The 27,328-nt window shown below is 50.4% G+C and overlaps 2 protein-coding genes across 2 annotated transcripts; both read left to right on the top strand.

Annotated features, from left to right (window-relative positions):
- The first annotated feature begins 3,436 nt into the window (after positions 1–3,436).
- LOC135999604 (olfactory receptor 14A16-like) lies at positions 3,437–4,363 on the top strand. Its single transcript, XM_065653168.1, has one exon. The coding sequence runs from the start codon at positions 3,437–3,439 to the stop codon at positions 4,361–4,363; it is 927 nt and encodes a 308-aa protein (XP_065509240.1).
- A 15,439-nt stretch (positions 4,364–19,802) lies between these two features.
- On the top strand, positions 19,803–20,729 carry LOC135999683 (olfactory receptor 14A16-like). Its single transcript, XM_065653243.1, has one exon. It carries the CDS (start codon positions 19,803–19,805, stop codon positions 20,727–20,729), a length of 927 nt encoding a protein of 308 aa, XP_065509315.1.
- The last annotated feature ends 6,599 nt before the right edge of the window (positions 20,730–27,328 follow it).

Raw genomic sequence — 27,328 nt, 5'->3', positions numbered from 1 at the left:
CCACTGCTGGTTGTTCTCCTCCAGATTCCTACCTTGAGGCAGAGTGGCCTGGGAGAACATGCTGGTGAAGATGGAGGACAAGAGGACACAGAGACTCTCACCTCTTTCTCTTATTAAATTCATCAGTGGCCACACGGTGTCTTTGTTTCTCCTTTAACTATTCCTGAAGTAGGAACAGCTCATTATGTGGCTCTTGAATATCCTTACAGGTCTAGACTGAGTTTTGTTCTGGACTGTTGCTGTGCTTGGAGGCTGCTGTCCTTGAAGACCAGATGAACTAACTTCTGCCACCCTGCCTTGGCAGTTTATTCCATCTGTGTCACAGCTCTGTCTGCAACACTGACAGCTCCAGCTCCACCAGTCAGGTCCCTGGCTGAGGACATTGCCTCACATCTGGGCTGAACCATCTCAGCTGTGGCACCAGGAAACCTCTGACCTGCCACAAGGAAACCTGGTACCAAGTGTGCAAGACTCCATGTGTGCAAAGGCTTTGCTTCAGAACAGAGACATGACATGGCCAGAAGATTGCTGAATGTCTTTCTAACCCAAGGGCTACAAACACAAAATAAAATACCGAAACTCATTCAACTGGAGATATTCTTCTCTCTAGCTTGGAGAGTTTAGATCTTTGCTGTAATCTTCCTGGTGTCCTGTCTAATGATGGGACAAGGGAAGATGATTCTCATGCCCAGATTCTAATATGAAAAATACTACTGCAGGAAGGAACTGTCTCTGTAGAGGTGAGAAAAGAAACAGCACTGATTACTTCACACTGTTTCATAGGACGTTCCCCTGGAGCCCCAGGAATACCAGAAGGGAGCCCAGAGGGGACAGAGAAAGGGACATCATGGGCTGCTCCTGTGCTGCTGAGCTGGGCTGGGCCCCTGGGACAGAGGGAGCTCATGGCAAGCGGCAGCGCTGCAGAGAGACAGCTCTGCCCAGGAGCAGCTCCTCTGCAAAGCGCAGCAGGGCTGAGGGCTCTGCCTGCAGCACCGAGGGGATGGAGCCAGGCAGAGAAAGTTTATAGACAGTCTGGGGTGGGAGGACAAAGCTCTCGCTCACTTGGAGAAGAATCTTCACAGCCCTTAGCACAGTAAGTCTCTGGCTCCAGGGCAATGCAGCTGCAGTTCCTGGAAAGATCTCCTAAAGCTGGTACCTCTTAGAGTTTATGACACTTTTCAGGAGGACTCTCTCAGTATCTCTAATATTGAGAAGAACGTGCTTAAGAGAAGGGCTTCCCTGCTGCATCATCAGCGGGACAGGATATGATGACTGCCTTCTCTCAGGGATGGTTGTAGAGATGGTGAGCACCCAGGGGTGCCCAGGGCTGTCCTGCAGAGCAGGGTCCCTGCACCCCAGGGCTGTGCCGGGGCAGGGACTCTGTTGCTTGCCAAGGTCAGCACTCAGCCTGCCCGGGGAGATCCCCACGGTGCTGTAGGGAGAAGCTGTTGGGGGAATGAGCAATATCTGATAGGGCAGGGTCCTGCTGTGGAGAGGGTGCTGTGTGGGTCAGGGATGCTCACAGCTCTAGATCACCCCCAGCATTTTGGCAAGCAGATGCCTCAAGGACAAGATCAATGCAAGGAATGCAAGGATTACCAGAAAGATGAGGAGCTTTCCTGCACCTGTCTTTTTAGTTTCCTATCCCAAGGGGTAGGGGGGGGTGCAGGAAAGGATAAAATGAAAGTGAGCCCTCATGCTTATAAAAGTCACTGAGACTCCTGAACTGCAGCTTCGAGTGATCAGTACATCTGCCAGAATGTTCATAACATCCCTTCACCACCCCTCTGCCTGTGGGCACCATCTGCAACACCTTTGCTGGACCCATCAGCCTTAATCTGACTTGTCCTGTTTTCCAACCTGCAAACAGGAAGATGCCCCCAGGCAGTGCCCTGCAAACAGGCAGGTTTCTGTAGGGCCAGGGTGAGGGCACAGAGGGTGGAATGGGGTCCGTGAGCACTGAAAGGGAAAAGACATCAATAGGGAAACACTTCTCAGCAGGAGAATCTCCAGACAGCAGGGAAATGACCAGAAATGAGGGGAAACTAAACCTGGAATTGTTATGGGAGGGAGAACAGAGAAAACTCAGTATGATCCCCTGCAGTGCAGATCCCTCCTGTGAGCAGCCCCCTCGCCTCCTCTCCCACCCAGCAAAGCCTCTGCCCTCAGGGCCGGGGGCTCCAAGGCATGAAGCAGCTCCTGTGCAGCCAGAGCTCCAGTTCCCTCTGCAGAGCACAGGGGCTGAGAGCAGCTGCCCGGCAATGCTGGTGTGTGGGAGGTGGCTGCACAGCTGGGGAAGGGTGACACTGTCTGAGTGCCCGGCTGCCTCTGCCCTGGCCTCTCTCACACCCACCCTCACCGCAGTTTCCTTCTTGCTCCACTGCTCTGGGTCACTGCTGTTGTGATCTTGTTCTTGCTGTCAGGCTCTCTGGGGATGGGAGTTTCAGCTGCAGAGTCACAGCCTGATCTTGTGGGTCCTTTCCTGCAGGTGTGTCCATGGGAACACCTGTCCCAGCTTTCCTCTGACATGTGGGGTGTGGGCAATGCAGTCTGTGGGGCTGGGAAATGAGCTGAGTCTCCCTTAATCAAATGCCATCATTAGGACATTTGCTATCTCCTTGAGGTTTCCATCCAAGCTGTGAGCTCCCGACCAGGACGCAAACCTGTGCTCCAGTATCTTAGTGTTATCTTAAGCCCCATGGAGAGACACAGAGATGCTACAACAGCGAAAATGCTGTTGGGTTTGTGAAATGAGCCATGTGTGTCCTGGGCTAAACGTGGGGTGCTGAGACCTTAGGAAAGGATGAGACATGTCGTGGTCTGATGTGGATCCCTCTGCTCTCAGCAGTGCCTGGTGGCTTTTCAGGGTAACATGGCAGTGTGATCAGCCTCCATCTCAGGAAGGTGCCAGCCCAGGGCAGCTGGAGCAAGACAGAGGGACAGAGCAGGTCCCCTTAATCTGCACTGACCCACAGACATGGAGCAGAAATGCTGAGGGTTTCTGAGACAGAAGAACATTCTCCAGGGCAATTGCAGGAAGCTGTAAAAACCCCAAAATCTCAAACTGCCTTGTGTAATCCTGGTTCCTTATCACTGGGAGAGCAGATGCTGACTGGCCCTCCTGCAGCAGGAATGGTTCCATCTGACACAGCTGAACCCCAGGTCTGGCCCCTGCCCCCGTTCCCATGACCCCTGCTGCAGAGCAGGGCTGACTCCTGGGCAGCCAGTGGGCACAGGTCCTGCTCCTCACGGCACCTCCAGCCAGCACCACCCAGGGCTCAGCCACGGACCCGAAGGAAGGTCTGGAAAAGGACAAGGGGGTGTGGAGCAGGGGGAGGGTGCATAAGCAATGGCTTTGATTTTGCTCAGAGAAGTCTCCCCTAACTTGCCACTGTGTTTTGCTCCTGTGACAGTGCCCCATGCTCATCATCAACAAATGTCCAACAGCAGCTCCATCACCCAGTTCCTCCTCCTGCCCTTCGCAGACACGCAGGAGCTGCAGCTCTTGCACTTCTGGCTCTTCCTGGGCATCTACCTGGCTGCCCTCCTGGGCAACGGCCTCATCATCACCACCATAGCCTGTGACCAGCACCTCCACACCCCCATGTACTTCTTCCTGCTCAACCTCTCCCTCCTCGACCTGGGCTGCATCTCCACCACTCTCCCCAAATCCATGGGCAACTCCCTCTGGAACACCAGGGCCATCTCCTTTTTGGGATGTGCTGCACAGCTCTTTATGTTTCCATTTTTCATTTCAGCAGAGTATTATCTCCTCACCATCATGTCCTATGACCGCTTTGTTGCCATCTGCAAACCCCTGCACTACGGGACCCTCCTGGGCAGCAGAGCTTGTGTCCACATGGCAGCAGCTGCCTGGGCCACTGGGTTTCTCAATGCTCTGCTGCACACGGCCAATACATTTTCACTGCCACTGTGCAAGGGCAATGCTGTGGGTCAGTTCTTCTGTGAAATTCCCCAGATCCTCAAGCTCTCCTGCTCAAACTCCTATCTCAGGAAACTTGGCCTTATGGTGGTCAGTGCCTGTTTAGCTTTTATGTGTTTTATTTTCATTGTGGTGTCCTATGTGCAGATCTTCAGGGCTGTGCTGAGGATCCCCTCTGAGCAGGGTCGGCACAAAGCCTTTTCCACGTGCCTCCCTCACCTGGCCGTGGTCTCTCTGTTCATCAGCACTGGTTCATTTGCCTACCTGAAACCCCCCTCCATCTCATCCCCTTCACTGGACCTGGTGGTGTCTGTTCTGTACTCGGTGGTTCCTCCAGCAGTGAACCCCCTCATCTACAGCATGAGGAACCAGGAGCTCCAGGATTCAGTGTGGAAATTGATAACTGCACTTTTTCAATAAGAAACAGCAACAAACTCTCACCCTCTGCATAGCAGTTATAGTGTAACTCATTACATTCTCAGGGTTTCTTGTTTTTGTTGTGGTTGCGTTTTGTGATAATGTTGTCATTTGTTTCCTAATTCACTGTCTGCCTTTTTTTCTGACCAAGTGTCTATGGAAATGAGGAGCCCTTTTCTCTACTTTTTTAAAAAAAGAATAAAAGGCCCTGCAGTGTTTCGTTTTGTTTTATTTTTCCCCTGAGATCTTCTTTTAAGGCCTTTTTGGAGCTGCAGGGACAGTTTCTGTCTGTATTGGTGGAGGGGAACAGAGTCCCAGCCTGGCAGCACTGCCAGGGAGCAGCAGAACTTGGTCTTCCAGAGCTGTTCTCGTTCCACTCCCACGCTCTCCTTCTCATCCCTTGAGTTGGTGCAAGGCCTGAGTGCTCTGGCAGCTTGGTCACCGTCCTGCTGTGTGTGAGTCCTGTGAGCGCAAGCAGGGACAGGCAATGGGCACTGCTGTGACAGAGCTGGCCTCAGAACAGCCTTTCCAGAAAGAACGGTCATCTCCTCAGGGCAGTGCATGATGGTTTATATCTTCTTGCAAAGTTTCTCTGAAGCATATGCCTACAAAAGTGGCCCACAGATGAAACACCACTGTGCAGCTGAACAGTGTGTGTGTGCAGGGCTGGGCACACAGCAGTGTCCTCTCACAGCCAGGCCTCCTGCCAGAGACCTGCAGGACCAGCAGAGCAGGGGCTGGGCTGTGCCCCTGTGCACTGGACACCCCTTGGGAAGGAGCCTCAGGTCAATCATCATGCACTGGCCCCTCACAACCACCTTTTTCAGCACTGGCCTCTCACACACAGAGGTTGTTCTTCCCTCCATGGATGGACACTGAATGAGTAGTTCAGCAGTTCGTGTTTGCTTTGTACAGATGAGATGTGAGCATGCACGTCATGTACTTGAGGTGACATGAACCCGAATGATCACAAACACCATCAACTATTCCTTAGTGTTCCATGAAGGCCTGTGGGACAGACAAGATCTTGAGGTCACTTGGTGTTGGAAGCAACATCCCATTGTTAACTGCCTCAATGCAGCACTGGGATGTGCTTCCTTCAAGCGAGCTCCTTGTGTCCATTCTTCCTGCCACGGCACAAGTCAGATGAGTGCAGAGCAGGGTGACACACCACAGGGCTCAGGTGTCTTCTGCCCTTTGGGAGTGGCAACAGGAGGCCAGAGGGACACCGTGACTCCTGCCTCTGTGTGTAAAAGGGACAGACTCTGTCTCTGAGCATCCCTGGGTGCATAAGGAGTCCATGAGGCCAGCTCAGATGTTGACACCTGACAGAACCCTGACATTTCTGTGTTTGACTACAGGAACAAACCCCATTTGACCAGTGAGATTCATCTCAGCTGCCTTGGACAGACTCATTGCACGTGTTCTTGTCTGCTACGTCACCCTTCCCATGATTGTGGATTGTGCTCTCAAAATTGCCATAGAAACCAGAATGGTTCTGGGGTCCTTAGAAAACGCAGACCTCAAACCCATCTTCAAGAAGAGCAGGAATAGGAACTGGGACAGTTACAGGCTGGACACCCTACCTCCCTCCCTGGGAAGGGAATGGGACATGTCCTCCTACACCCATTTCCTGGAATGTGAAGGCAAAGGAAGGGATTGCGGAACCCAAATGGACAGGGGAAAGAAAGGCATGTTGTGTACAGGGTGCTTGCAAGGCCTCAGCCATGGTGTCCTTCTGGGCAGAGTGGTGCTGATGGGGCTCAAGAAGTGGATGCTGGGTGGGATGCTGAACCATTAAGCCCAAATATCATGAGTGGTAGAAAGTCCTCCATGCAACCAGTTGTGAGTGTCATCTCTCAGTGACCAGCACTTGGGCCAACACTGTTGAACATCTTTATTCTCCCCCTCTAAGATGTAACAGAGTGCACTTTCATTGCGTTTGAGGATGGTACAAACCTGGGTGGAGGCCTTGAGCAACCTCACTTGGTTGACCCTGCCCTGAGCAGGAGGGTGAGACAAGATGAGTGAGAGAAGGGCTCTCTTCAAACCTGAGTTATTCTCTGATTTGAAAGAATTTTTGCCTTGGAGAGGTTTCTGGAGAGAGAACAGGTAGAAGAAGAATAGTAGAAAAAAAAGAAAGTCAAAAGAGGAGATACAGAAGGTGTTAACAGAAATACAGCAGTTCCAGAGAAGAGTGCTTTTCATGCACATTGTTAGTAGGAAATATATTTGAGGAATTTGAACAAAGTGAGGAAGCCAGATGGGTGTCTACAGCCTGCAGGGAAAGAGGGGCAGGTGTAGGACTGCGTAGAACATGCTTCAGTCTTGGTCAGGTCCTGGCGGCTAAGGAGGGAGATGGATGGGTGCTGGTATTATGAGGTCAGTTGTGTCTCAGAATCTCATAATCCACTCAGAAGCGTGTGGCTGTGAAGGGGAATGTGAGATCAGTTCTGTCTCTGGAGGTGACAGGCCAGCAGCAGGGACATGGCTGGGAAAGAATCTCTGCCAAGGTACCCACAGGCCCTACCCAGGAAGAGGCCTTGGAGACAGGTTGTCACATCCATCCCACCTGAGAACACGACGGGACAGCAGCAGGAACATGGTTGTGCCTGTCAGAGAAGCTGAAAGGCCAACAGCAGTCACGGGATTTAGAAGATCGTGGTGAAGTTACTTCTCTCTGGTCATGTAAAAAACCACAAGAAGCCTAACAGGTTGGGTTCCCTGCATGAAGGGCAGTTTCTTAGATGGTCGTGCTCTCCTTGGAAGTGGGAAGAAGCAGGGAAGAGTCAGAAAGTGCAACTTGGGAGGTGAGGAGTGGATATCAGGAGGAAGAAATGTGACTGGAAGGGCAGGGCTGTGGTGCAAGAGGTCACGCAGAGGGAGCTGGATCAGCCCATGGCTTTGTGTTCCAAAGAACAGCCAGTGAGGGTGCAGACACATCAGTGAAGGGACAGAAATGCTGGGGTGAGAGCAGGTGGGGAAGCGAGATGGGTGTCTACAGCCTGCAGGTAAAGAGGAGCAGGGATAGGACGGTGTAGAACAGCCTGTGATGGAGATGGCAAAGGGCGCTGGCAAGGCTGGAAGGCACCCACAGAACCCAGGTCTCTGTCCCCTTGGCCATGGCAGTTGTCTGTGCCACTGAGGCCTAGGAGAAGACATGTTGTCCTCTTGGCACTGAGGCCTCGTTCCCTCCTTGCAGCCCCATGGGGAAGCTGGAAGTTGTTGTACCAGTGTTGTCCTTCCCTCGGCCTTGCACACCCACATCCCACGGTCCCAGGAAGAGCCCTGAGCCGTGTGTGAGGGGCAGGATCCCCCTTCCCATTGCCTGGAGGTCATGGCTTCTCCTTTCTGCTTTAGAAAGCAAAGCAAGGTGTTTGTCACCATCAGAGCTGAAGAAAAGACTAAAAGGAGACCTCATGGTGGTGACAGCTTCCTCATGAGGGGAGAAGGAAGGGAAGGTACTGATCTCTTCCCTCTGGTGACCAATGACAAAATGGAAGGAATGGAAGAAAGATGTGCCAGGGGAAGTTTAGGTTGGACATGAGGGAAAGGTTCTTCACCCACAGGGGCGTTGATCGACAGCACCTGAACATGAGCCAGCGTGTGCCCAGGTGGCCAAAAAGGCCAATGGCCTCCTGGCGTGCTTCAAGAATAGCGTAGTGGGCAGAACCAGGGCAACGATCATCCCCTTGTACTCCGTGCTGGTGAGGCCACAACTTGAATCCTCAGTTCAGTTTCGGGCCTCAGCTTCTGCCAGAGAAGGTTCATAATTGATATTAGGAAACATTTCTTCATGGAAAAGGTTGTGAAGCAGTGGAACAGGCTGCCCACAGAAGTGGTTGAGTCACCATTCCTGGAGGTGTCTAAAAAATGCATAGATAAGGTTCTCTGGGAAATGGTTTAGTGCTAGTTAGATTATGGTTGGACTTGATGACCTTAATGGTCTCTTCCAACTCAAATGATTCTATGATTGTGTGCTTGAAGTGTTATTTCCTAGAGCTTTCCTTGGAGTTATGAATCATAGATTCATAGAGAGAGTTGGAAGGGAGCTTCAAAAGTCATCTAGTCCAACGCCCCTGCCAGGAGCAGGGACATCTTCACCCAGCTCACGTTGCTCAGAGTCCCATCCAGCCTGGCCTTGAATGTCTTCAGGGATGGGGCACCCACCACCTCTCTGAGCAACAAGTACTCATGTTTCATCACCCTCATTGTAAAAAATATCCTCCTCATGTCTGACCTGAATTACTCCTCTTCTAATTCAAAACCACCACCCCTTGTCCTATCACAACATGCCCTGCTAAAAAGTCTGTCCACATCATTATTATTGGCCTCTCTTCAGTAAAGAAAGGCGTTGATAAGGTCTCCCCGGAGCCTTCTCTTCTGAAGGCTTAACTACACCAACTCTCTCAGCCTATCCTCGCAGCAGAGCTCTTCCATCCCTCTGATCATCTTGGTGACCTTGCTCTGGACCCTCTCCAACAGATCCATGTCTTTCCTGTACTGAGGATCCAGAACTGCATGCAGGACTCCAGGTGGGGTCTCACCACGGTGGGACAGAATCCCCTCCCTTGATCTACTGGTCATGCGCCTTTAGATGCAGCCCAAGATATGTTTGACCTTCTGGGCTGCAAGCGTGCATTGCGGGCTCCTGTCCAGTCTTTCACCCACCAGTATCCCCAAGTCCTTCTCATCGGGGCTACTCTCAATCCCTCCATCCCCAGCCAGTACTGATAGTGGGGATTGCCTCAACCCAGGTGCAGGACCTTGCATTTGGCCTTGTTGCATGTCAGGAGACTCACATGGGTCCAACTCTTGAGTTTATCCAGGTCCCTCTAGATGGCCTTCTGTCCCTCAGGCATATAAGCGACAGCACTCAGTTTGGTGTCATCCGCAAACTCGCTGAGGGTGCACTTGATCCCATTATGTCATTGATGAAGATATTAAACAGTACTGATCCCAGTATGGACCTCTGAGGGACACCACTTGTCACCAGTGGCCATCCAGACATTGTGCTATTGACCACCACTCTCTGGGTGCAACCATTGAGAAAGGTCCTCAGTCCAGCCATCAAATCCATATCTCTCCAATTCACAGAGAAGGATGTTGTGAGAGACCATGTGAAATCTTTACAGAAGTCCAGAGAGGTGACATCCATAGCCCTTCCTTTGTCCACTGATGTAGTTACTCCATCAGAGAAGGCCACTAGGTTAGTCAGGCAGGACTTGACCTTGGTGAAGCCGTGCTGGCTGTAGCTCCCTGTCCTCCTTGTGCTTAGCACAGCTTCTACGAGGATCTGTTCCATGTGCTTCCCAAGCACATGCCAAAGGCTGTCAGGTCAGTAGTTTTCAAGGGCCTCCTGTCCACAGCAGAAGAGACAGCCACTGCTACACAGTGCAGGTTGGAAGGTGGAGACTGGACATGAGGAGGAAGAAATGTCATTCAAGAGCAGCGCCGTGGTACGAGAAATCATCCAGAAAGAGCATGAGATCAGTCCACCTCCTTGTGTTTAGAGGAACAGAGCATGAGAGTGGAGACACATCAGGGAATGTATGGAAGTACCTGGGTGAGAGCAAGGGGAGGAAGCGAGATGGGTGTCTGCAGCCTGCAGGGAAACAGAAGCAGCTGTGGGACAGTGTAGGACAACCTGTGGTGGAGATGGCAAAGGGCACTGGCAAGGCTGGATGTCACCAAGAGAACCCAAGTCTTTGTCCCCTTGGCTATGGCAATCATCATGTTGTCCTCAGGCACTGGGGCACCTCATGGCCTCCTTGCACACCCCAGGAAGGCTGGGAACTGTCACACCATTGTCCTTCACTCAGCATCACACAGCCCACATCCCCCTGCCCCAGGAAGAGCCCTGAGCAATGGGTGAGGGACAGGATCTGCCTTCCCAGGGGCTGGGGGTCAGGCCTTGGCCCCTCTGCTTCATCCAACAAAACCAGGCTTTTCTCAGCACCTCAGCTGCCTGCACATGACCCTTTGTTTATCTGCCATCATGGCCTCCAATTCTCTGCTCTAACGAGTCCCTGGGGAGGCTTTGCTGGTACTTGCCCTCAGTGGAACTCATTAATACTTCAAGGTACTTAGTACATTTTTCTTCTGACTTTGACTTCTGGCAAGGTTTGTGCAATCTCCTCTCAGCACCTGAGGTTCAAGGACTCAGCACCAAATGCACCATGGGGCTCATTACACTGAAGAAAGCTCTAAGAAACCATGTCTCTTCTTGTAATTGTCTTCTACTCTTGTACAGTGAATTAGAGAGTTTTCTTGGTGTAACTATGTAGAAAGATTTCAAAAAGCTTCTAATAAAAGCGTCTTTCTATTTTAAAGGGTGTATTTCATTAATTTTTCCGTTTAAAGAAAATATTCTATCAGTATTATATCGATCCAGGGTCTCTCCTGTGGAGGTCTGGACTGGTTGGAGAAGGTCTGACACTTGAGGCCTGACACTGTGTGGACAGCCTTGCTCCTCACCTCCCCAACCCCATCATTTCTCTCATTGGCCACCTGGCACTTGCATCCCTTTTCCTTACCCCAGTCTTCTCCACTGCAGTCTGCAGCTGGATGTTCCAGCTCCTTTGCAGCAGCTCCCACCTGCTCTCCTTGGAGACCTGGCTGCACACAGGCAAAGAGGGACTTTTCTTTCCTTTTGAACAAACAAAATAAAACTGATAAGATTCGTAATTAAAAGAAAACCCACTCCTCAACTGTGTGCCAAGGACAAACTGCCACCAATGAGATTCACCATTCACAAGGCATAACCATGAGAAAATATTTTAGGCAGAAATGAATTACAAAATAAACACAATAAAAGAGTTGGCTAAAGACAGAATTAGACAGACTACCGAAAGACAAGGAAGCTTTTACGTCCTTGAAGCTGAAAGCAGCAACTGGATTGTTGAGAGATGTCTGAGTGATCAAAGAGTAAGAGGAAGGGAAATCCAGAGAGCAATCGCAAGTGCTTGTGTGTAGATCAGCTGCTGGAAATGGATCTTCAGACATGGTCAGTTTAGTTAGGGCAGGAAAAAATACATAAAAGATGAGGGAGATCAAATGCACAGCCTAAGACAGAGAGTGCTGAGAAGGGAAATCTTGTGCAAGATCAGAAATTCTCCTCTAGCTATTAATGCACATCCCGAAAAGTCTCATTTTGATGTCATGGGAAAACACTGACATTTAAAGTATTCAAAACAAAGAAAAATAATTATAACACCAACAATGTTTGATGCTTAAAGTTGCAAGAAGACGTTTCCTTCACTCTACGTCTTTCATTTGGTTTCTTTTTCCCTCCATTTTTAAAAAATGTTCTCTAGATTTCTATCCTACCAAAGCCTACAGCATTAAGAGAGATAATCCTTGTATCTTGCACAGAGTGAAAGGCACCAAAAGCTCCACTGCCCTGGACTGTCAATGCCCCTTTTTACCCTTGGCACAGAGTGAGTCAAGCTCAAAGCTCTTGGCCACTCTTGCCTGATGCAGGAAAGAAGGAGAAAAAGGTTAATTGAACTGTTCTTTTTTAAGATGGCCATGTTGGCAGTGATCTCAACAGACCTGTGTTATTTGTCTTTCTATGTGATCATAAGGAAAAATATATATTTATGTGTTGGTAAATATATAGTAAAATATATAAGTGTTGCCAGTTACTCAGCAAAATACATTTCCTACCAGCATTCTCAAAGGAAGAGTCTTTCTTCTGAGGAATTGCTGTCTCCCAAGCCTCTGTGACTCGAGGCAGGAATCTGGAGGAAAACAACCAGCAGTGGGTGGGGATCAAGTCAGGGGTCACTGGAACTAACACAATCCTGACCAGTCTATGGGACAGGAGGGGCAGCATCCCAGGAGCTGAGACAGCAGGACGGTGTCACAGGGAGGCCACTCTCCACCATCTCTGAAAGCTCATGGACATGGGGGGACTCCTTGACCACTGGCAGCTCTCACACAGTGTGTGCGCTTTTCAAAAGTGGCCAATGGGTGAGCAGGGGAACTCAAGGCTGTACCCCGGAGCATGTGCACCCTGACTCCATTTCTGAGTGTCTGAAAGAGAAGGTGAAGGGGTTTACCCAGGGTATATTGTGCCTGTTCCTCCTCTTTGCTTTCTGTGAGGAAAGGACAGGGTTGCTGGATGTGGGGAAAACATTGATGGTCTGTTACCTGGAAGTCAGCAGGGCATTCAGCATCATCCCCTGCAACATTCTTGTGTCCAAGGTAGTGTATTATGGGCTGCATCGGTGTGCAAGTCGATGGGTAAAAAGCAATCTGGATGGTTGGGCTTAGAAGGAAACGAGATAAAAGGAGAAACTTTTTGATCATGAGCATAGTCAAGCACTGGAAGCTGTTTCCCAGGCATGTGCACTCACTCTGTCCCAGAAAGCGACCGAACTGTGTTTGGATAAATCTCGGAGTAATCTGGTCTGATCCTGCTTTGAGCAGGAGGTTGGACAAGACACCTTCTGAGGACCTATCCAGTCTGGATGACGCTGTCCTTCCTTTCCCTTCAGGTTTTCTATTAAGAGAGCACTCTCAGTTTCTCTCTGATCACAGAAATCATTCACATGAGGCACAGGGCTGCTTTACAAGTAACCATAAACAGTCCTGACCACAACTTTTGCATCCCTTTTCATTTGCCCCAACCCAGGTTCTCCTTTTTTTCTGTGCTAATACCCTTCCAGAAAGAACAGGCCACCTTGTTAATCCTTTCAGAGCAGGTTGTTCAACAGCTGTCAACGTCCATGTACAGATTCTGCACATCAGCCAGGCATAAAAGGCACCATTACAGAAATGGAGACGAGGAACTCGACCAGCTCCTTGAACCCAGGAATCAACACACCTTGTCTCTTGAGATTCCTGGGAACACCTAAAGTTTAAGAACACAGAAGCGTGAGTCCTCGCTGAGTATCTCGGCTCATCTCCTGACCCATGTGGTGCTTCAGACTGTGAAGAGAATCAAAAGCAACTTTTTGACTGGGGTAGTTGATTTTAAACGCTGTCACACAGGGCAGATGAAGGGAGATCGGAACTGCAATCTCTGCTGCACTAAGAGGCTTGATACCCCATCCATACGTACATATCTCTGTGGTTCAGATGAAGGGTGGTCTTGCAAAAGTCACCCTTTGCATCCCCAGGTGCACGGACACTGCTCATGTTCCTCTCCAGAGAGTGGCAGAGGCTGGATCACTTTCTCAGGAGAAACTCCTTGCTGGAAAGGCACAGCTATGGAGGTGGCTCAACAAGGTTTTATTGCATTTCACTCAGCATCAGATTTGATATATTTGGTACTTTTCTGGGATAACACCTGCACAGATGATCACATAAAGACAAGCATTCCATAAGAGCTGGTTATGAAGACCCTGACATGAACAAGGAAACTCACCATGAGGTCTGCAGGGAGCAAGAAAGATTATAACAAGCACCAGGAGGAACCAACAAGTTCAAGTCATCTTCTGAAGAGCGAGAGGCCCTGAGCAGCAGTGACCGCCCATGTGTGGTGTGGGAGAGGGTCAGGGGATGTGAGGTAGAAAAGGGTGATGGCTGACGATGTTAGTAGATCCTTACAACCATGTCTGAGCCTGCAAGTGGAACTCGGTTGATGTCTGTGGGTGGAGGGGGAACAGGAGGAAGGTTTTTAGGGGGTTATGGAAAGAAGGCAGGCTTCTCTTGGACTAATCATATAAGGCAGTGACATTTGCATGCTGTGGGCATGGCTGTGCCTGGGAGATGGGAATGGCTGCTGCTGGGGCTGGCTGTGCTCAGTCATGGCCCATGAGCTGACCTCGCTCTGCTCCTCTCTTACACTCCCCACACTTGGATGGTCCTCAGGAATCATCCATGAGCCTGGAGGAAGCACCAACCTCCTGGAGTGTTGGCCTGTTGCTGGATGACAAGAGCGAAAGGTTTGTGAGACACATGGGAGTGCAGGATGAGAGTGGTCTATGCGTAGCAGTGAGTGTGTTAAAGGCAAGAAGAAGACCTGAAGAGCAAGGGCTGGTCATGCTACTGTGGAATAGGCTGACTTTTTTTTTTAAATTTTAGGGCATCAGAAGAAGAAACATGTGCATTTCAGTGCTGGGGCATGGATCCAAATTGAGGATTCAAGCAAGTTTGGGACTGGGACAGCTTAGGTGATTGAGAACCATTGCCAGGTCTATGAAAGAAGCTGAATGGGTTTTGAGGACCTCACAGGCATTGCCAAATCCTCAGAAAACCAGAGCCTTGTGGTTAAAGGAACAGCACCTGGCACCAAACCCACACCCAAAACACAAATACCTTCACAATGACCACAGGCAGAGCCTGAGAAATATCAGAGAAATGATCTCCTTTGTCTGGTCCTGGGGTCAGGGCTCAGCCATTCTGTCCTGGTTGAGACAGACAAACGACATAGACCAAGTTCTTCCAGGATGAAAGTAGTAGATGCCATTTATTGCCACAAGTGCATTTTTATACAGTTTTACCAATTCATGTGTCTCTTCACTGTTGGTTACAAGTTACAGCAGTAACATCTCATTGGCTAATTTTGCTATCATAAATGTTACTCTTCTACTCCCTTCTCTCTCACGGGTACATCCCTCCTCTCTCATGGGTACACATTAATATGTCCGGATACTCCTTTACTCCCATCTTTCTCATGGGTAGGCCTTAATATCTTCAAGGCTGATCTCTGTTCCCATGCCCTCCGTCAGGGAATCCACGGACCCACCGTAGTCCCCCACACCATTCTGATGATGAACAGCCATGAAGGGCTCACATGGCATCAGAGCGACCTGCACATCACCTTTACCACCTGTAGCCAGTGTCTCAAGGCTTTTGCTTCACCACCCTCCAGGGACAGGGACCTCGACTGCTTGTTTCCTTCAGCGCTGGGTCAGTGATGGCCCTTCGTAGGGTCCCAAACACCCTCACAAACTTCAGTTTGTTTCTGCCTTTCACTTCATTAGAGGTTTGTTCATTCTTTCAGCATCTGCAGTTCAGGATCATGGCAGCAGAGGGCTCATTAACATCCAAAATGCTCTTACAAGCCAAGGCTCTGTGCAGCATTTTCCTGAAGGCTTCGAGTCTGGTGTGGATGATTAGGGAGATTTCAGGAATAGCCAAACAGAGAGCATTTCCATAATAAATAGCAATAAAGCCACATTTCTTCTATTTCCTTCCATGCTCGCCCTTCCCTCCCTTTCTAGAACAGGTGGTATCAGCAGACTCCAGTTCATATGGATGTGGAGCATCTCCTGATAAAGACTGAATATGTCAGAAAAGTGGGTGCCTAAATCACCACGTGAGTGAGGAGATAGTCCAGGCCACCTCAAGAGGAGTCACATACTCTGGACCAAAAGGTGGGTGTTCCTGGGAATCTCAGATGCCACAGCACAGCTATACCTGTGTTCAGGGAGCTGGTCAAATGACCCATCTCCTTTTCTGTAATCGTGTTTGAGTTTACTCAGGTAACCCCTGACTTGAGCCCCATCCACTCCTGGGTGTTCTCCAGACTCCTGCCTTCAGGAACAAAGTCCTGGGAGACCTTGCTGGTGAAGATGGAGACAAAGAAGCCATGAAGTACCTCAGTCCTGTCTGATTCTACTCTTAGGAAGGTCAGCAGCAGGCTCATGATCGCCCTGTGTCTTCTTTTCCTGTAAGGAAGCTGTGTCAGCTCATCTTGCTGCCCTCAGCCTCCCCTGCAGGTATGAAATCCAGGGCAGCTTTGGCATCACTCCCTACATCTATAGACAAGGTTTCTAAATTCCCCCTTTGCAGCTTCCCCTGCTTCCACCTCCTGTGTGCTGCCTTTTAGCCCTGGAGCTCCATCAGTTCAGACAAGCAGCCTCACGAGATAAATGCTTCTTTTCATGAGTACTTGGAGACATCATTCTTGTGCTTGGAGCAGGCTGTTCTGTAAGGCCGATCAGATTTCCTGAGGTCCTTCACCCTTCACACCTACTTCGATGTCACCACCTCACCCACCATCCTCCAGTTATCATCTTCCAGGGGCCTCAGCTCCACTTTCTCATCCCTGACTGTTATATCCCTGACCAAATCTTTCTGGTTTGTAGTTGTGAAGTCCCACAGGGCACCTCACCTCACTGACCCCTCAGTCACCCGTGTCAGGAAGATGTTGTCAATGAGCTCCAAAACCCTCCTGGACGCCTGGTACCTTGCAGATATTGGGATATCTTAGGTCTGCAACAAGGAAACATGAGGCCTGTAAACATGATGCTTCTTTCATTTATCTGAAAGAGGCCTCATCTAATTCCTCTTCCCGATCAGGGAGCCTGTAGCTGATGTCCAGTCACTACAGCATTGCCCATGTTGTTCTGCCCTCTCATGCTGACACCTCAACGTTCAGCTGACATTGACTCCATGCATTCCAAATGCTCTCCCACATGAAGGCAAAATTCCACTCTCTGTGTCCTGTAACTCCTCATGCTCTTGTCTTAGGAGAAACACCCTCATCAGGATAAGCCATCCGCATGCAAACATTAACAGCTGAGCAAATGGACCTTCAGTCAAGGGAGAGTCCAGACCTTAAGAAAATCTGGAATTCGCCCATCAGAAAGTTCTGAAACTGAACAAGGAGAAGTGAGCAGTGCTGGGGAGGCTGCAGTAATAGGAGAGAAGCCTGAGAGTGCTTGAAGGGTGGTTTCAGAGATGATGGAGGTTTTCTTCATAGTGAGAAGCAGCATGAGAAAGAAATCAAGGCACAAAGTGCAGCCAGGGAGGTCCAGGCTGGACATGCAGAGAAAGGAATGTGAGTGGAAGGGCAGTGCTGTGGTGGAGCAGGTCACCCAGAGGCAGTCTGCATCAGCCCAAGGCTTTGTGCTTCAAGGAACAGCTGGGGAGGATGGAGAGAGATCAGCAAAGGAAGGAAGATGCTCAGACAAGAGCAAGGTGGGGCAGCAGGGGGGATGTCTCCAGCCTGCAGGGAAAGAGGTGCAGGTGATGCCACAGCATAGGACAGGCTGTTGTGGAGATGATCAAGGGATGTTAAAAGGCTGAAAGCCGCCATCAGACATGAGCTCCTTCTCCCCTTAGCTATGGCCGTTGTCTCCACCTCTGATGCCTGTGAGGAGACACCTTGTCCTTACAGCACAGGGGCCTCATGGCCTCCTTGTCCCCAGCCAGGAACCTGGGAGGTGTCGGACCATAGTCCTGCCCTTGGCCTTGCACAGCCCCACATCACAGTGTCCCAGGAAGAGCCCTGGGCAACGTGGGAGGGACAGGATCTGATTTCCCAGGGCATGGGGGTCAGGGCTTGGCCCTTTGGTTAATGAAACACATCCAGGTGTACTCAGCTTCAGAGCCACCTGTACTTTGCTTTTAGTGACTTGTCATCTCTGCCTCCAGTTTTCTGTGTTAACTGGCCCTGGGGATGGTTCCTCAGGAGTGTCCCTCAGTGGGACCCATTAACATCACAAGAAACTTTGGAGTTTGAATCTGACTTTGACTTCTTGAGAAGTTTCTTCAGTTCCTCTCAGGCTGTGAGGCTCATGGACTCAGCACCAAAGCCACCAGAGGGGTCATTAAAGTGCCTGGGGCTGCTCCTGTGCTGCTGAGCTGGGCTGGGCTCCTGGGACAGAGGGAGCTCATGGCAAGCGGCAGCGCTGCAGAGAGACAGCTCTGCCCAGGAGCAGCTCCTCTGCAAAGCGCAGCAGGGCTGAGGGCTCTGCCTGGGGATCTCAGGGAGACGAGCAAGGCAGAGAGAGATTAAAGGTGGTCAGGATGGGGAGGATGACTGAGAGCTCACTGGAGGAGAAATCTTTGCAGCCCTTGACATGGTAAGTTGCTGGATGAAGGCAATACAGCTGTAGCTCCTGGAGGCATCCTCTAAATCTGGCAAAACGCGGCTTGTGGTATCTGAAAGAGCGGGCTCTTGTGCAGAAATTTCAAATAGGGGTGCCCAGAGCTGTGGTTCAGAGCAGGGTCCCTGCACCCCGTGGGCTGTGTATCAGCTCAAGGACTCCACTGCTGGTCAGGGTCAGCACTAAGCCTGCCCATGGAGATCCCTGTGATTGTGTGGGGAGAAGTTCTGCGTGGAAGGAACAATCTCTGACAGGTCAGTGCAGGGTCCTTCTGTTCTTGAGAGAGCGCTTCGTGGGTCAGGGCTCCTCACAGCTCCAGACCACTAAAGGACATCTGCCAGGCTACTTTTAAAAAAGCACAGCAAGGCAGGGGCTACCTGAAAAAGAAGGATCTTGTACCATCAATCACGTACTCTGAGTTGTCTGCGTGGGCAATAGGACGCAGAAATTATTTTCTCAGTTCAGGAGGAGGAACTGAAATTCCAGAAATCTTACTCCGAGAGGGGAATAAAGCTGTGAGTATCAGAACTAAATACACCCTGGCTTACAGACAGCATCAGGATGACTTTTCCAGCCTCATCAGGGCAGGGAGGAGACCTGGGGACAGAGACACAGCTGCAGGCAGGGACAGCTCCAGGCAGCAGAGCAGGGGCTGGTCAGGAGCTCTTTTGCTCCTGCTCTGCAGGTGGCTGCTGGGGGTTGTCTGCTGGGCAATGATCGGACTGTCTCTTTAGCACATCCCATCTCCAGGAGCCCTGACTCTGCTCTGCCTGTCCTGCTGGGCTCACCAGCTGCCGCCAGAAAGGCCCAGCTCTGCTGTAGGATGCCAGGAGTGCTGAGCCTTTCCTTGGGGTCCGCACACTCCTGCCAGAGTCCTTTGCTTCTCTGGGTGAGGGGTCGTGTCCTCCTCTCTCCATCAAGTCTCCACCTCTGGGCTGGGACAGAGAAGAGTTTGCAGATCTGCCCTTTCAAACAGGGCTCCCCTGCTCCAGTATGAGTCCAGTTTTGGGTTTTCTTTTAAAGAGAGACTTCTTTATGAAGTTGTTTTCTAGGCAGCACAAGTGAAAGCGCAGGGCAAATGGGTAAAAGCTGCTCTCTTAACTCTGCACTGAGCCACAGAGAGACAAGCCCTTTTGCCTGTCCTGTCTCAAGACTCTTCACATTTTCAGTCAAAAAAATGAGAATTTCTACTCCTCAACAGGTGTGACATTAGAAAACAAAATAAAAATGCCTGAAACCTCTACAAAAATCCATTCACAAGATATGATGGTGGAAAATTAAAAACACAGACAAAATCATTATTATGACATGCTAAGCCTCTGCTCTAAAGCCCATGCTCTTAAGTGTCACAAGTGCAGATATTGAAGTTTTCCATTAATGGTGCATAAAATCCGACATCGCTTGTGAATGTCAGAGCTGTCACAAACCAGCTCCCATGTCCCCACTGCAGCAGAGCAAAGCTGGCTGCTTGGCCACACACGGGCAGAGGTCCTGTCTTCACAGCACACTCAGACAGCACACACCAGAAAATTGAAATGCATTCCAGTTGGGGTTATTTCTATGAAAACTGGAGTGGCTCTGCTCAGAGGGGTATGTCCTGATTTCAAGTTGTCATTTCCTTTTTAGAAGAAAGCCCCCACGGCAAGAAACAACAAATGTCCAACAGCAGCTCCATCACCCAGTTCCTCTTCCTGCCATTTGCAGACACATGGGAGCTGCAGCTCTTGCACTTCTGGCTCTTCCTGGGCATCTACCTGGCTGCCCTCCTGGGCAACGGCCTCATCATCACCACCATAGCCTGTGACCAGCACCTCCACACCCCCATGTACTTCTTCCTCCTCAACCTCTCCCTCCTCGACCTGGGCTCCATCTCTACCACTCTCCCCAAATCCATGGCAAATTCACTCTGGGACACCAGGGTTATTTCCTACACAGGATGTGCTACACAGGTCTTTTTTTCCTTTTTCTGTGGTACAGCAGAATATTGTCTCCTCACAGTCATGGCCTATGATCGCTACGTTGCCATCTGCAAACCCCTGCACTACGGGACCCTCCTGGGCAGCAGAGCTTGTGTCCACATGGCAGCAGCTGCCTGGGCCACTGGGTTTCTCAATGCTCTGCTGCACACGGCCAACACATTTTCACTGCCACTGTGCAAGGGCAATGCTGTGGATCAGTTCTTCTGTGAAATCCCCCAGATCCTCAAGCTCTCATGCTCACATGCCTACCTCAGGGAACTTGGGCTTCTCATGTTTAGTGCAGTTTTTTTTGAGGGATGTTTTGTTTTCATTGTGGTGTCCTATGTGCAGATCTTCAGGGCTGTGTTGAGGATCCCCTCTGAGCAGGGACGGCACAAAGCCTTTTCCGCCTGCCTCCCTCACCTGGCTGTGGTCTCCCTCTTTGTCATCACTGGCATGTTGGCTTACCTGAAACCCCCTCCCATCTCATCCCCACGGCTGGACCTGGTGGTGGCAGTTCTGTACTCAGTGGTGCCTCCAGCAGTGAACCCCTTCATCTACAGCATGAGGAACCAGGAGCTCCAGGATTCAGTGTGGAAACTGATAACTGGATGTTTTCAGTAACAAACAGCAACAAACTGTCATCCTCTGTATAGCAGTTATAGTGTAACTTATTGCAGGCTCAGCCATAGCTGTTTTGTTGTTGTTGTGGTGGTGGTGTTTTGTGATAATGTTGTCATCCCTTTCCTAATTCACTGTCTGCCTTTTTTTCTGACCAAGTGTCTATGGAAATGAGGATCCACTTTCTCTGCATTTTTAAACAAAATAAAGGGCCCTATAGTGTTTTGTTTTCTTTTGTTTTTCCCCTCAGATCTTCTTTTAGGGCCTTTTTAGAGCTGCAGGGACAGTTTCCGTCTGCATTAGTGGAGGGGAGCAGAGTCTCCGCCTGGCAGCACTAACAGAGAGCAGCAGCCCTTGGTCTTCCAGAGCTGTTCTCGTTCCACTCCCACACTCTCCTTCTCATCCCTTGTGTTGGTGCAAGGCCTGAGTGCTCTGGCAGCTTGGTCACCGTCCTGCTGTGTGTCAGTCCTGTGAGCGCAGGCAGGGACAGGCAATGGGCACTGCTGTGACAGAGCTGGCCTCCGTAACAGTGCTTCTATGAAGAAAAGTGATCTTTTTAAGGCAGTTCCTGGAGGCTTAGGTCTTTTTAAAAGTTTCAAAAGAATGTGGCCCACAGATGAAACAGCATTGTGCAGCTGCACAGTGTGTGTGTGCAGGGCTGGGCACACAGCAGTGTCCTCTCACAGCCAGGCCTCCTGCCAGAGACCTGCAGGACCAGCAGAGCAGGGGCTGGGCTGTGCCCCTGTGCACTGGACACCCCTTCGGAAGGAGCCTCAGGTCAATCATCATGCACTGGCCCCTCACAACCACCATTTCCTGCACTGGCCTCTCACCCACAGAGGTTGTTCCTCCCTCCATGGATGGACACTGAATGAGTAGTTCAGCAGTCCATGTTTGCTTTGTACAGATGAATTGTGAGCATGCACGTCATGTACTTGTGGTGACATGAACCTGAGTGATCACAAACACCATCAACTATTCTTTAGGGTGCCACGAAGGCCTGTGGGACAGACAAGATCTTAAGGTCACTTGGTGTTGGAAGTAACATCCCATTGTTAACTGCCTGAATGCAGCACTGGGATGTGCTTCCTTCAAGCGAGCTCCTTGTGTCCATTCTTCCTGCCATGGGACAAGTCTGATGAGTGCAGAGCAGGGTGACACACCATGGGGCTGAGGTGTCTCCCATCCTTTGGGAGTGGCAACAGGAGGTCGAGAGGGACTCTGTGACACCTGCCTCTTTGTGTAAAAGGGACAGACTCTGTCTCTGAGCAGCCCTGGGTGCATAAGGAGTCCATGAGGCCAGCTCAGATGTTGACACCTGACAGAACCCTGACATTTCTGTGTTTGACTACAGGAACAAACCCCATTTGACCAGTGAGATTCATCTCAGCTGCCTTGGACAGGCTCATTGCAAGTGCTCCTTTCTGCTACGTCACCCTTCCCATGATTCCGGACTGTGCTCTCAAAAGTGCCATAGAAACCAGAATGGTTCTGGGGTCCTTCGAATACGCAGACCTCAAACCCATCTTCAAGAAGAGCAGGAATAGGAACTGGGAGAGTTACAGGCTAGGTCACCTTACCTCCCTCCCTGGGAAAGGGATGGGACATGTCCTCCTACACCCATTTCCTGGAATGTGAAGGCGAAGGAAGGGATTGCGGAACCCAAATGGACAGGGGAAAGAAAGGCATGTTGTGTACAGGGTGCTTGCAAGGCCTCAGCCATGGTGTCCTTCTGGGCAGAGTGGTGCCGATGGGGCTCAAGAAGTGGATGCTGGGTGGGATGCTGAACCATTAAGCCCAAATATCATGAGTGGTACAAAGTCCTCCATGCAGCCAGTTACTAGTGTCATCTCTCAGTGACCAGTAACTGGGCCAACACTGTTGAACATCTTTATTCTCCCCTTCTAGGATGTAACAGAGTGCACTTTCAGCACCTTTGAGGATGATGCAAACCTGGGTGGAGGCCTTGAGCAACCTCACCTGGTTGACCCTGCCTTGAGCAGGAGAGTGAGATAAGATGACTGAGACAAGGGCTGTCTTCAAACCTGAGTTATTCTGTGATTTGAAAGATTTTTTGCCTTGGAGAGGTTTCTGGAGAGAGAATAGCTAGAAGAATAGTAGAAAAAAAAAAGGCAGAAGGGGAGATATAGAAGGTGTTTACGGAAATACAGGAGTTCCAGTGAGGAGTGATTTTCACTTACATTGTTAGTAGGAAATATATTTGACAAATTTGAACAAGGTGAGGAAGCGAGGTGGGTGTCTACAGCCTGCAGGGAAAGAGGGGCAGGTGTAGGACTGTGTAGAACACGCTTCAGTCTTGGTCAGGTCCTGGGTGCTAAGGAGGGGGATGGATGGGTGCTGGTATTATGAGGTCAGTTGTGTCTCAGAAACTCATAATCCAGTCAGAAGCGTGTGGCTGTGAAGGGGACAGTGAGATCAGTTCTGTCTCTGGAGGTGACAGGCCAGCAGCAGGGACATGGCTGGGAAAGAACCTCTGCCTAAGTACCCACAGGCCCTTCCCAAGAAGAGGCCTTGGAGACGGGTTGTCACGTCCATCCCACCTGAGAACATGATGGGACAGCAGCAGGAACATGGTCTTGTCTGTCAGAGAAGCTGAAAGGCCAACAGCAGTCACGGGATTTAGAAGATCGTGGTGAAGTTACTTCTCTCTGGTCAGGTAAAAAACCACAAGAAGCCTAACAGGTTGGGTTCCCTGCATGAAGGGCAGTTTCTTAGATGGTCGTGCTCTCCTTGGAAGTGGGAAGAAGCAGGGAAGAGTCAGAAAGTGCACCTTGGAAGGTGAGGACTGGATATCAGGAAGAAGAAATGTTACTGGAAGGGCAGGGCTGTGGTGCAAGAGGTCACGCAGAGGGAGCTGGATCAGCCCATGGCTTTGTGTTCCAAAGAACAGCCAGTGAGGGTGCAGACACATCAGTGAAGGGACAGAAATGCTGGGCTGAGAGCAGGTGGGGAAGCGAGATGGGTGTCTACAGGCTGCAGAGAAAGAGGGGCAGGGATAGGACGGTGTAGGACAGCCTGTGACGGAGATGGCAAAGGGCGCTGGCAAGGCTGGAAGGCACCCACAGAACCCAGGTCTCTGTCCCCTTGGCCATGGCAGTTGTCTCTGCCACTGAGGTCTACGAGAAGACGTGTTGTCCTCTTGGCACTGGGGCCTCGTTGCTTCCTTGCAGCCCCATGGAGAAGCTGGAAGTTGTTGTACCAGTGTTGTCCTTCCCTCAGCCTTGCATACCCACATCCCACGGTCCCAGGAAGAGCCCTGAGCCGTGTGTGAGGGACAGGATCCCCCTTCCCATTGCCTGGAGGTCATGGCTTCTCCTTTCTGCTTCAGAAAGCAAGCCAAGGGGTTTCTCAGCATCAGAGCTGAGGAAAAGACTAAAAGGAGACCTCATGGTGGCTACAGCTTCCTCACAAGGGGAGAAGGGAAGGTACTGATGTCTTCTCTTTAGTGACCAATGAGAGAACCCAAGGGAATGGAAGATAGACGTGCCAGGGAAAGTTTAGGTTGGAGATGAGGAAAAGGTTCTTCACGTAGAGGGTGCTGGACACTGGAACAGGCTCCCCAGGGAGGTGTCATGGCCCCAAGCCTGGCATTGTTGAAGAAGAGACTGGACAACGTCCTCAGATACATGGTGTGAACTGTGGGGTTGTCCTGTGCAGGGACAGGAGTTTGATACAATGATACTTGTGGGTCCCTTCCAACTCAGGACATTCTATGATTCTATGAAATACTGGGTCAAAATTCCATATTTTCGTTGTACAGATGAGTTGTAAACATATATTTTATGTGCATGTCCATTGTGTGCACGTGATGAGATGAACCCAAGAGAGCACAAATGCTATCAGCCATTCCTTGGGGTGCCATATATATCATTGGGATAGAGATAGTGTTCAGGGGTCAATTCCAACCTGCGTTATTGTATGATTCCATGAATCTTTGCCTTGGAGAGCTCTTTTGAGACAGAATACACAGAGGAAGAAGAAAAAAAAAAAGGCAGAAACAGAGATATAAGTGTACCAGTGTAAACAGAGCACCTCCTCTGAGGAAAGCTTCTCCACTCAAACCCTTGATAAGAAATCTATTAGATAAATTTGATGAAAGCAGCTTAGTTTTACCTGCTCACACACTGGACCACAAGGAGGGTGATGGCTGGGTACGATGCCATGTGCTCAGCTGTGTCTCAGGAACTCATAGGCCAATAGGAAGCCAATGGCTGTGGAGGGGACTGTGAGGTGACTTGTGCCTCTGCAGGGGATAGGCCAACAGCAGGAACATAGCTGGGAAAGGGACTGCGAGGTCACACATACGAGACAAGTAATTGGGCCCAATCAGCATGATTTATGAAAGGTAGGTCCTGCCTGACCCACCTGATCTCCTTCTATGTCAAGGTGACCGCCTTAGCAGATGAGGGAAAGTCTGTCGTGGGGGAGTGAATCCGCCACACAGGCTGTGGATGTTGTGTACTTAGACTTGAGTAAAGCCTTTGACACCGTATCCCACAGCATTCTCCTGGAGAAGCTGCAGCTCATGGCCTGGATGGTGTATCTGCGATGGATAAAGAACTGGCTGGAGGGCTGGGCCCACAGAGTTGTGGTGAACGGAGCCAAATCCAGTTGCGGCCGGTCATGAGTGGTGTTCCCCAGGGCTCAGTATTGGGGCCAGTTTAATCTCTTTATCAATGGTCTGGATGAGGGCATCGAGCGCACCCTCAGTATGTTTGCAGATGACACCAGGTTGGGTGGGAGTGTTGATCTGCTGGAGGGTAGGAAGGCTCTACAGACCGATATGGAGCTGCTGGTTCATTGGGCTGAGGTCAATTGTCTGAGGTGTAACAAGGCCAAGTGCCAGGGCCTGCCCTTGGGTCATAACAACCCCATGCAAGAATACAGGCTTGAGGAAGTGTGGCTGGAAAGCTGCCTGGTGGAAAAAGACCTGGGGGTGTTGATCGACAGTGACTGAACATGAGCCAGCATGTGCCCAGGTGGCCAAAAAGGCCAATGGACTCTTGGCTTGTATCAGGAATAGTGTAATAGGCACAACCGGGGCAGTGATCATCCCCTTGTACTCAGTGCTGGTGAGGCCAGAAGTCGAATCCTTGGTTCAGTTTTGGGCCCCTCACTTTAGAAAAGACCCTGAGGTGCTGGAGTGAGTGCAGAGGAGGGGACAAGGCTGTTGAGAGCCTGGAGCACAAGTCTTCTGAGGAGCAGCTGAGGGACCTGGGGGTGTTTAGCCTGGAGAACAGGAGGCTGAGGGGAGACCTTTCCCTCTCTACAACTATCTGAAAAGAGGTTGTAGCATGAAGAGTGTTGGTGTTCTTCTGAGCAGCAAGTGATAGGATGAGAGGAAATGGCCTCAGGTTGTGCCAGAGAAGGTTCAGAATTGGTATTAGGAAGCATTTTTTCATGGAAAAGGTTGTGAAGCAGTGGAACAGGCTGCCCAGGGAGTGCTTGAGTCACCATTCTCTGTTCCATAGCAGAGCTTCTAGGAGGATCTGTTTCATGTTCTTCCCAGGCACAGGTAAGAGGCTGACAGGTCAGTAGTTTTCAGGGTCCTCCTTTCTACAGTAGAGGAGAGAAACACTGCCACCCTCAAAGGGTAGTGCTGTGGTACAAGAAATCATCCAGAAGGAGCGTGAGATCAATCCACTTCCTTGTGTTTCAAGGAACAGAACATGAGAGTGGAGACGCATCAGTCAATGTCTGGATATAGCAGGGTGAGAAGAAAGGGAGGAAGTGAGATGGGTGTCTGCAGCCTGCAGGGAAACAGAAGCAGCTGTGGGACAGTGTAGGACAACCTGTGGTGGAGATGGCAAAGGGCACTGGCAAGGCTGGATGTAACCAAGAGAACCCAAATCTTTGTCCCCTTGGCTATGGCAATCATCATGTTGTCCTCAGGCACTGGGGGCACCTCATGGCCTCCTTGCACATCCCCAGGAAGGCTGGGAACTGTCACACCATTGTCCTTCACTCAGCATCACACAGCCCACATCCCCCTGCCCCAGGAAGAGCCCTGAGCAATGGGTGAGGGACAGGATCTGCCTTCCCAGGGGCTGGGGGTCAGGCCTTGGCCTCTCTGCTTCATCCAACAAAACCAGGCTTTTCTCAGCACCTCAGCTGCCTGCACATGACCCTTTGTTTATCTGCCATCATGGCCTCCAATTCTCTGCTCTAACGAGTCCCTGGGGAGGCATTGCTGGTACTTGCCCTCAGTGGAACTCATTAATACTTCAAGGTACTTAGTACTTTTTTCTTCTGACTTTGACTTCTGGAAAGGTTTCTGCAATCTTTTCTCAGCACCTGAGGTTCAAGGACTCAGCACCAAATGCACCATGGGGTTCATTACATTGAAGAAAGCTCTAAGAAACCATGTCTCTTATTGTAATTGTCTTCTAGTATTGTACAGTTAATTGGAGGGGTTGCCTATTGTAGTTTCGGAGAGTGATTTCAAAAACCTTCTAATACAAATTACTATTTTTTTTTGTCAAAGGGTATAGCTTATTTTTTTTCAGTGTGGAGAAGAGGTGATTGCAGCATTATCTGATATTGTTCCAGGGTCTCTGCTAAGGAGGTCTGGACTGGTTGGA

Source organism: Caloenas nicobarica, chromosome 29 (genome assembly GCF_036013445.1).
Source record: "Caloenas nicobarica isolate bCalNic1 chromosome 29, bCalNic1.hap1, whole genome shotgun sequence".
NCBI lineage: Eukaryota > Metazoa > Chordata > Aves > Columbiformes > Columbidae > Caloenas > Caloenas nicobarica.
This window is presented reverse-complemented; position numbering and strand designations above follow the sequence as displayed.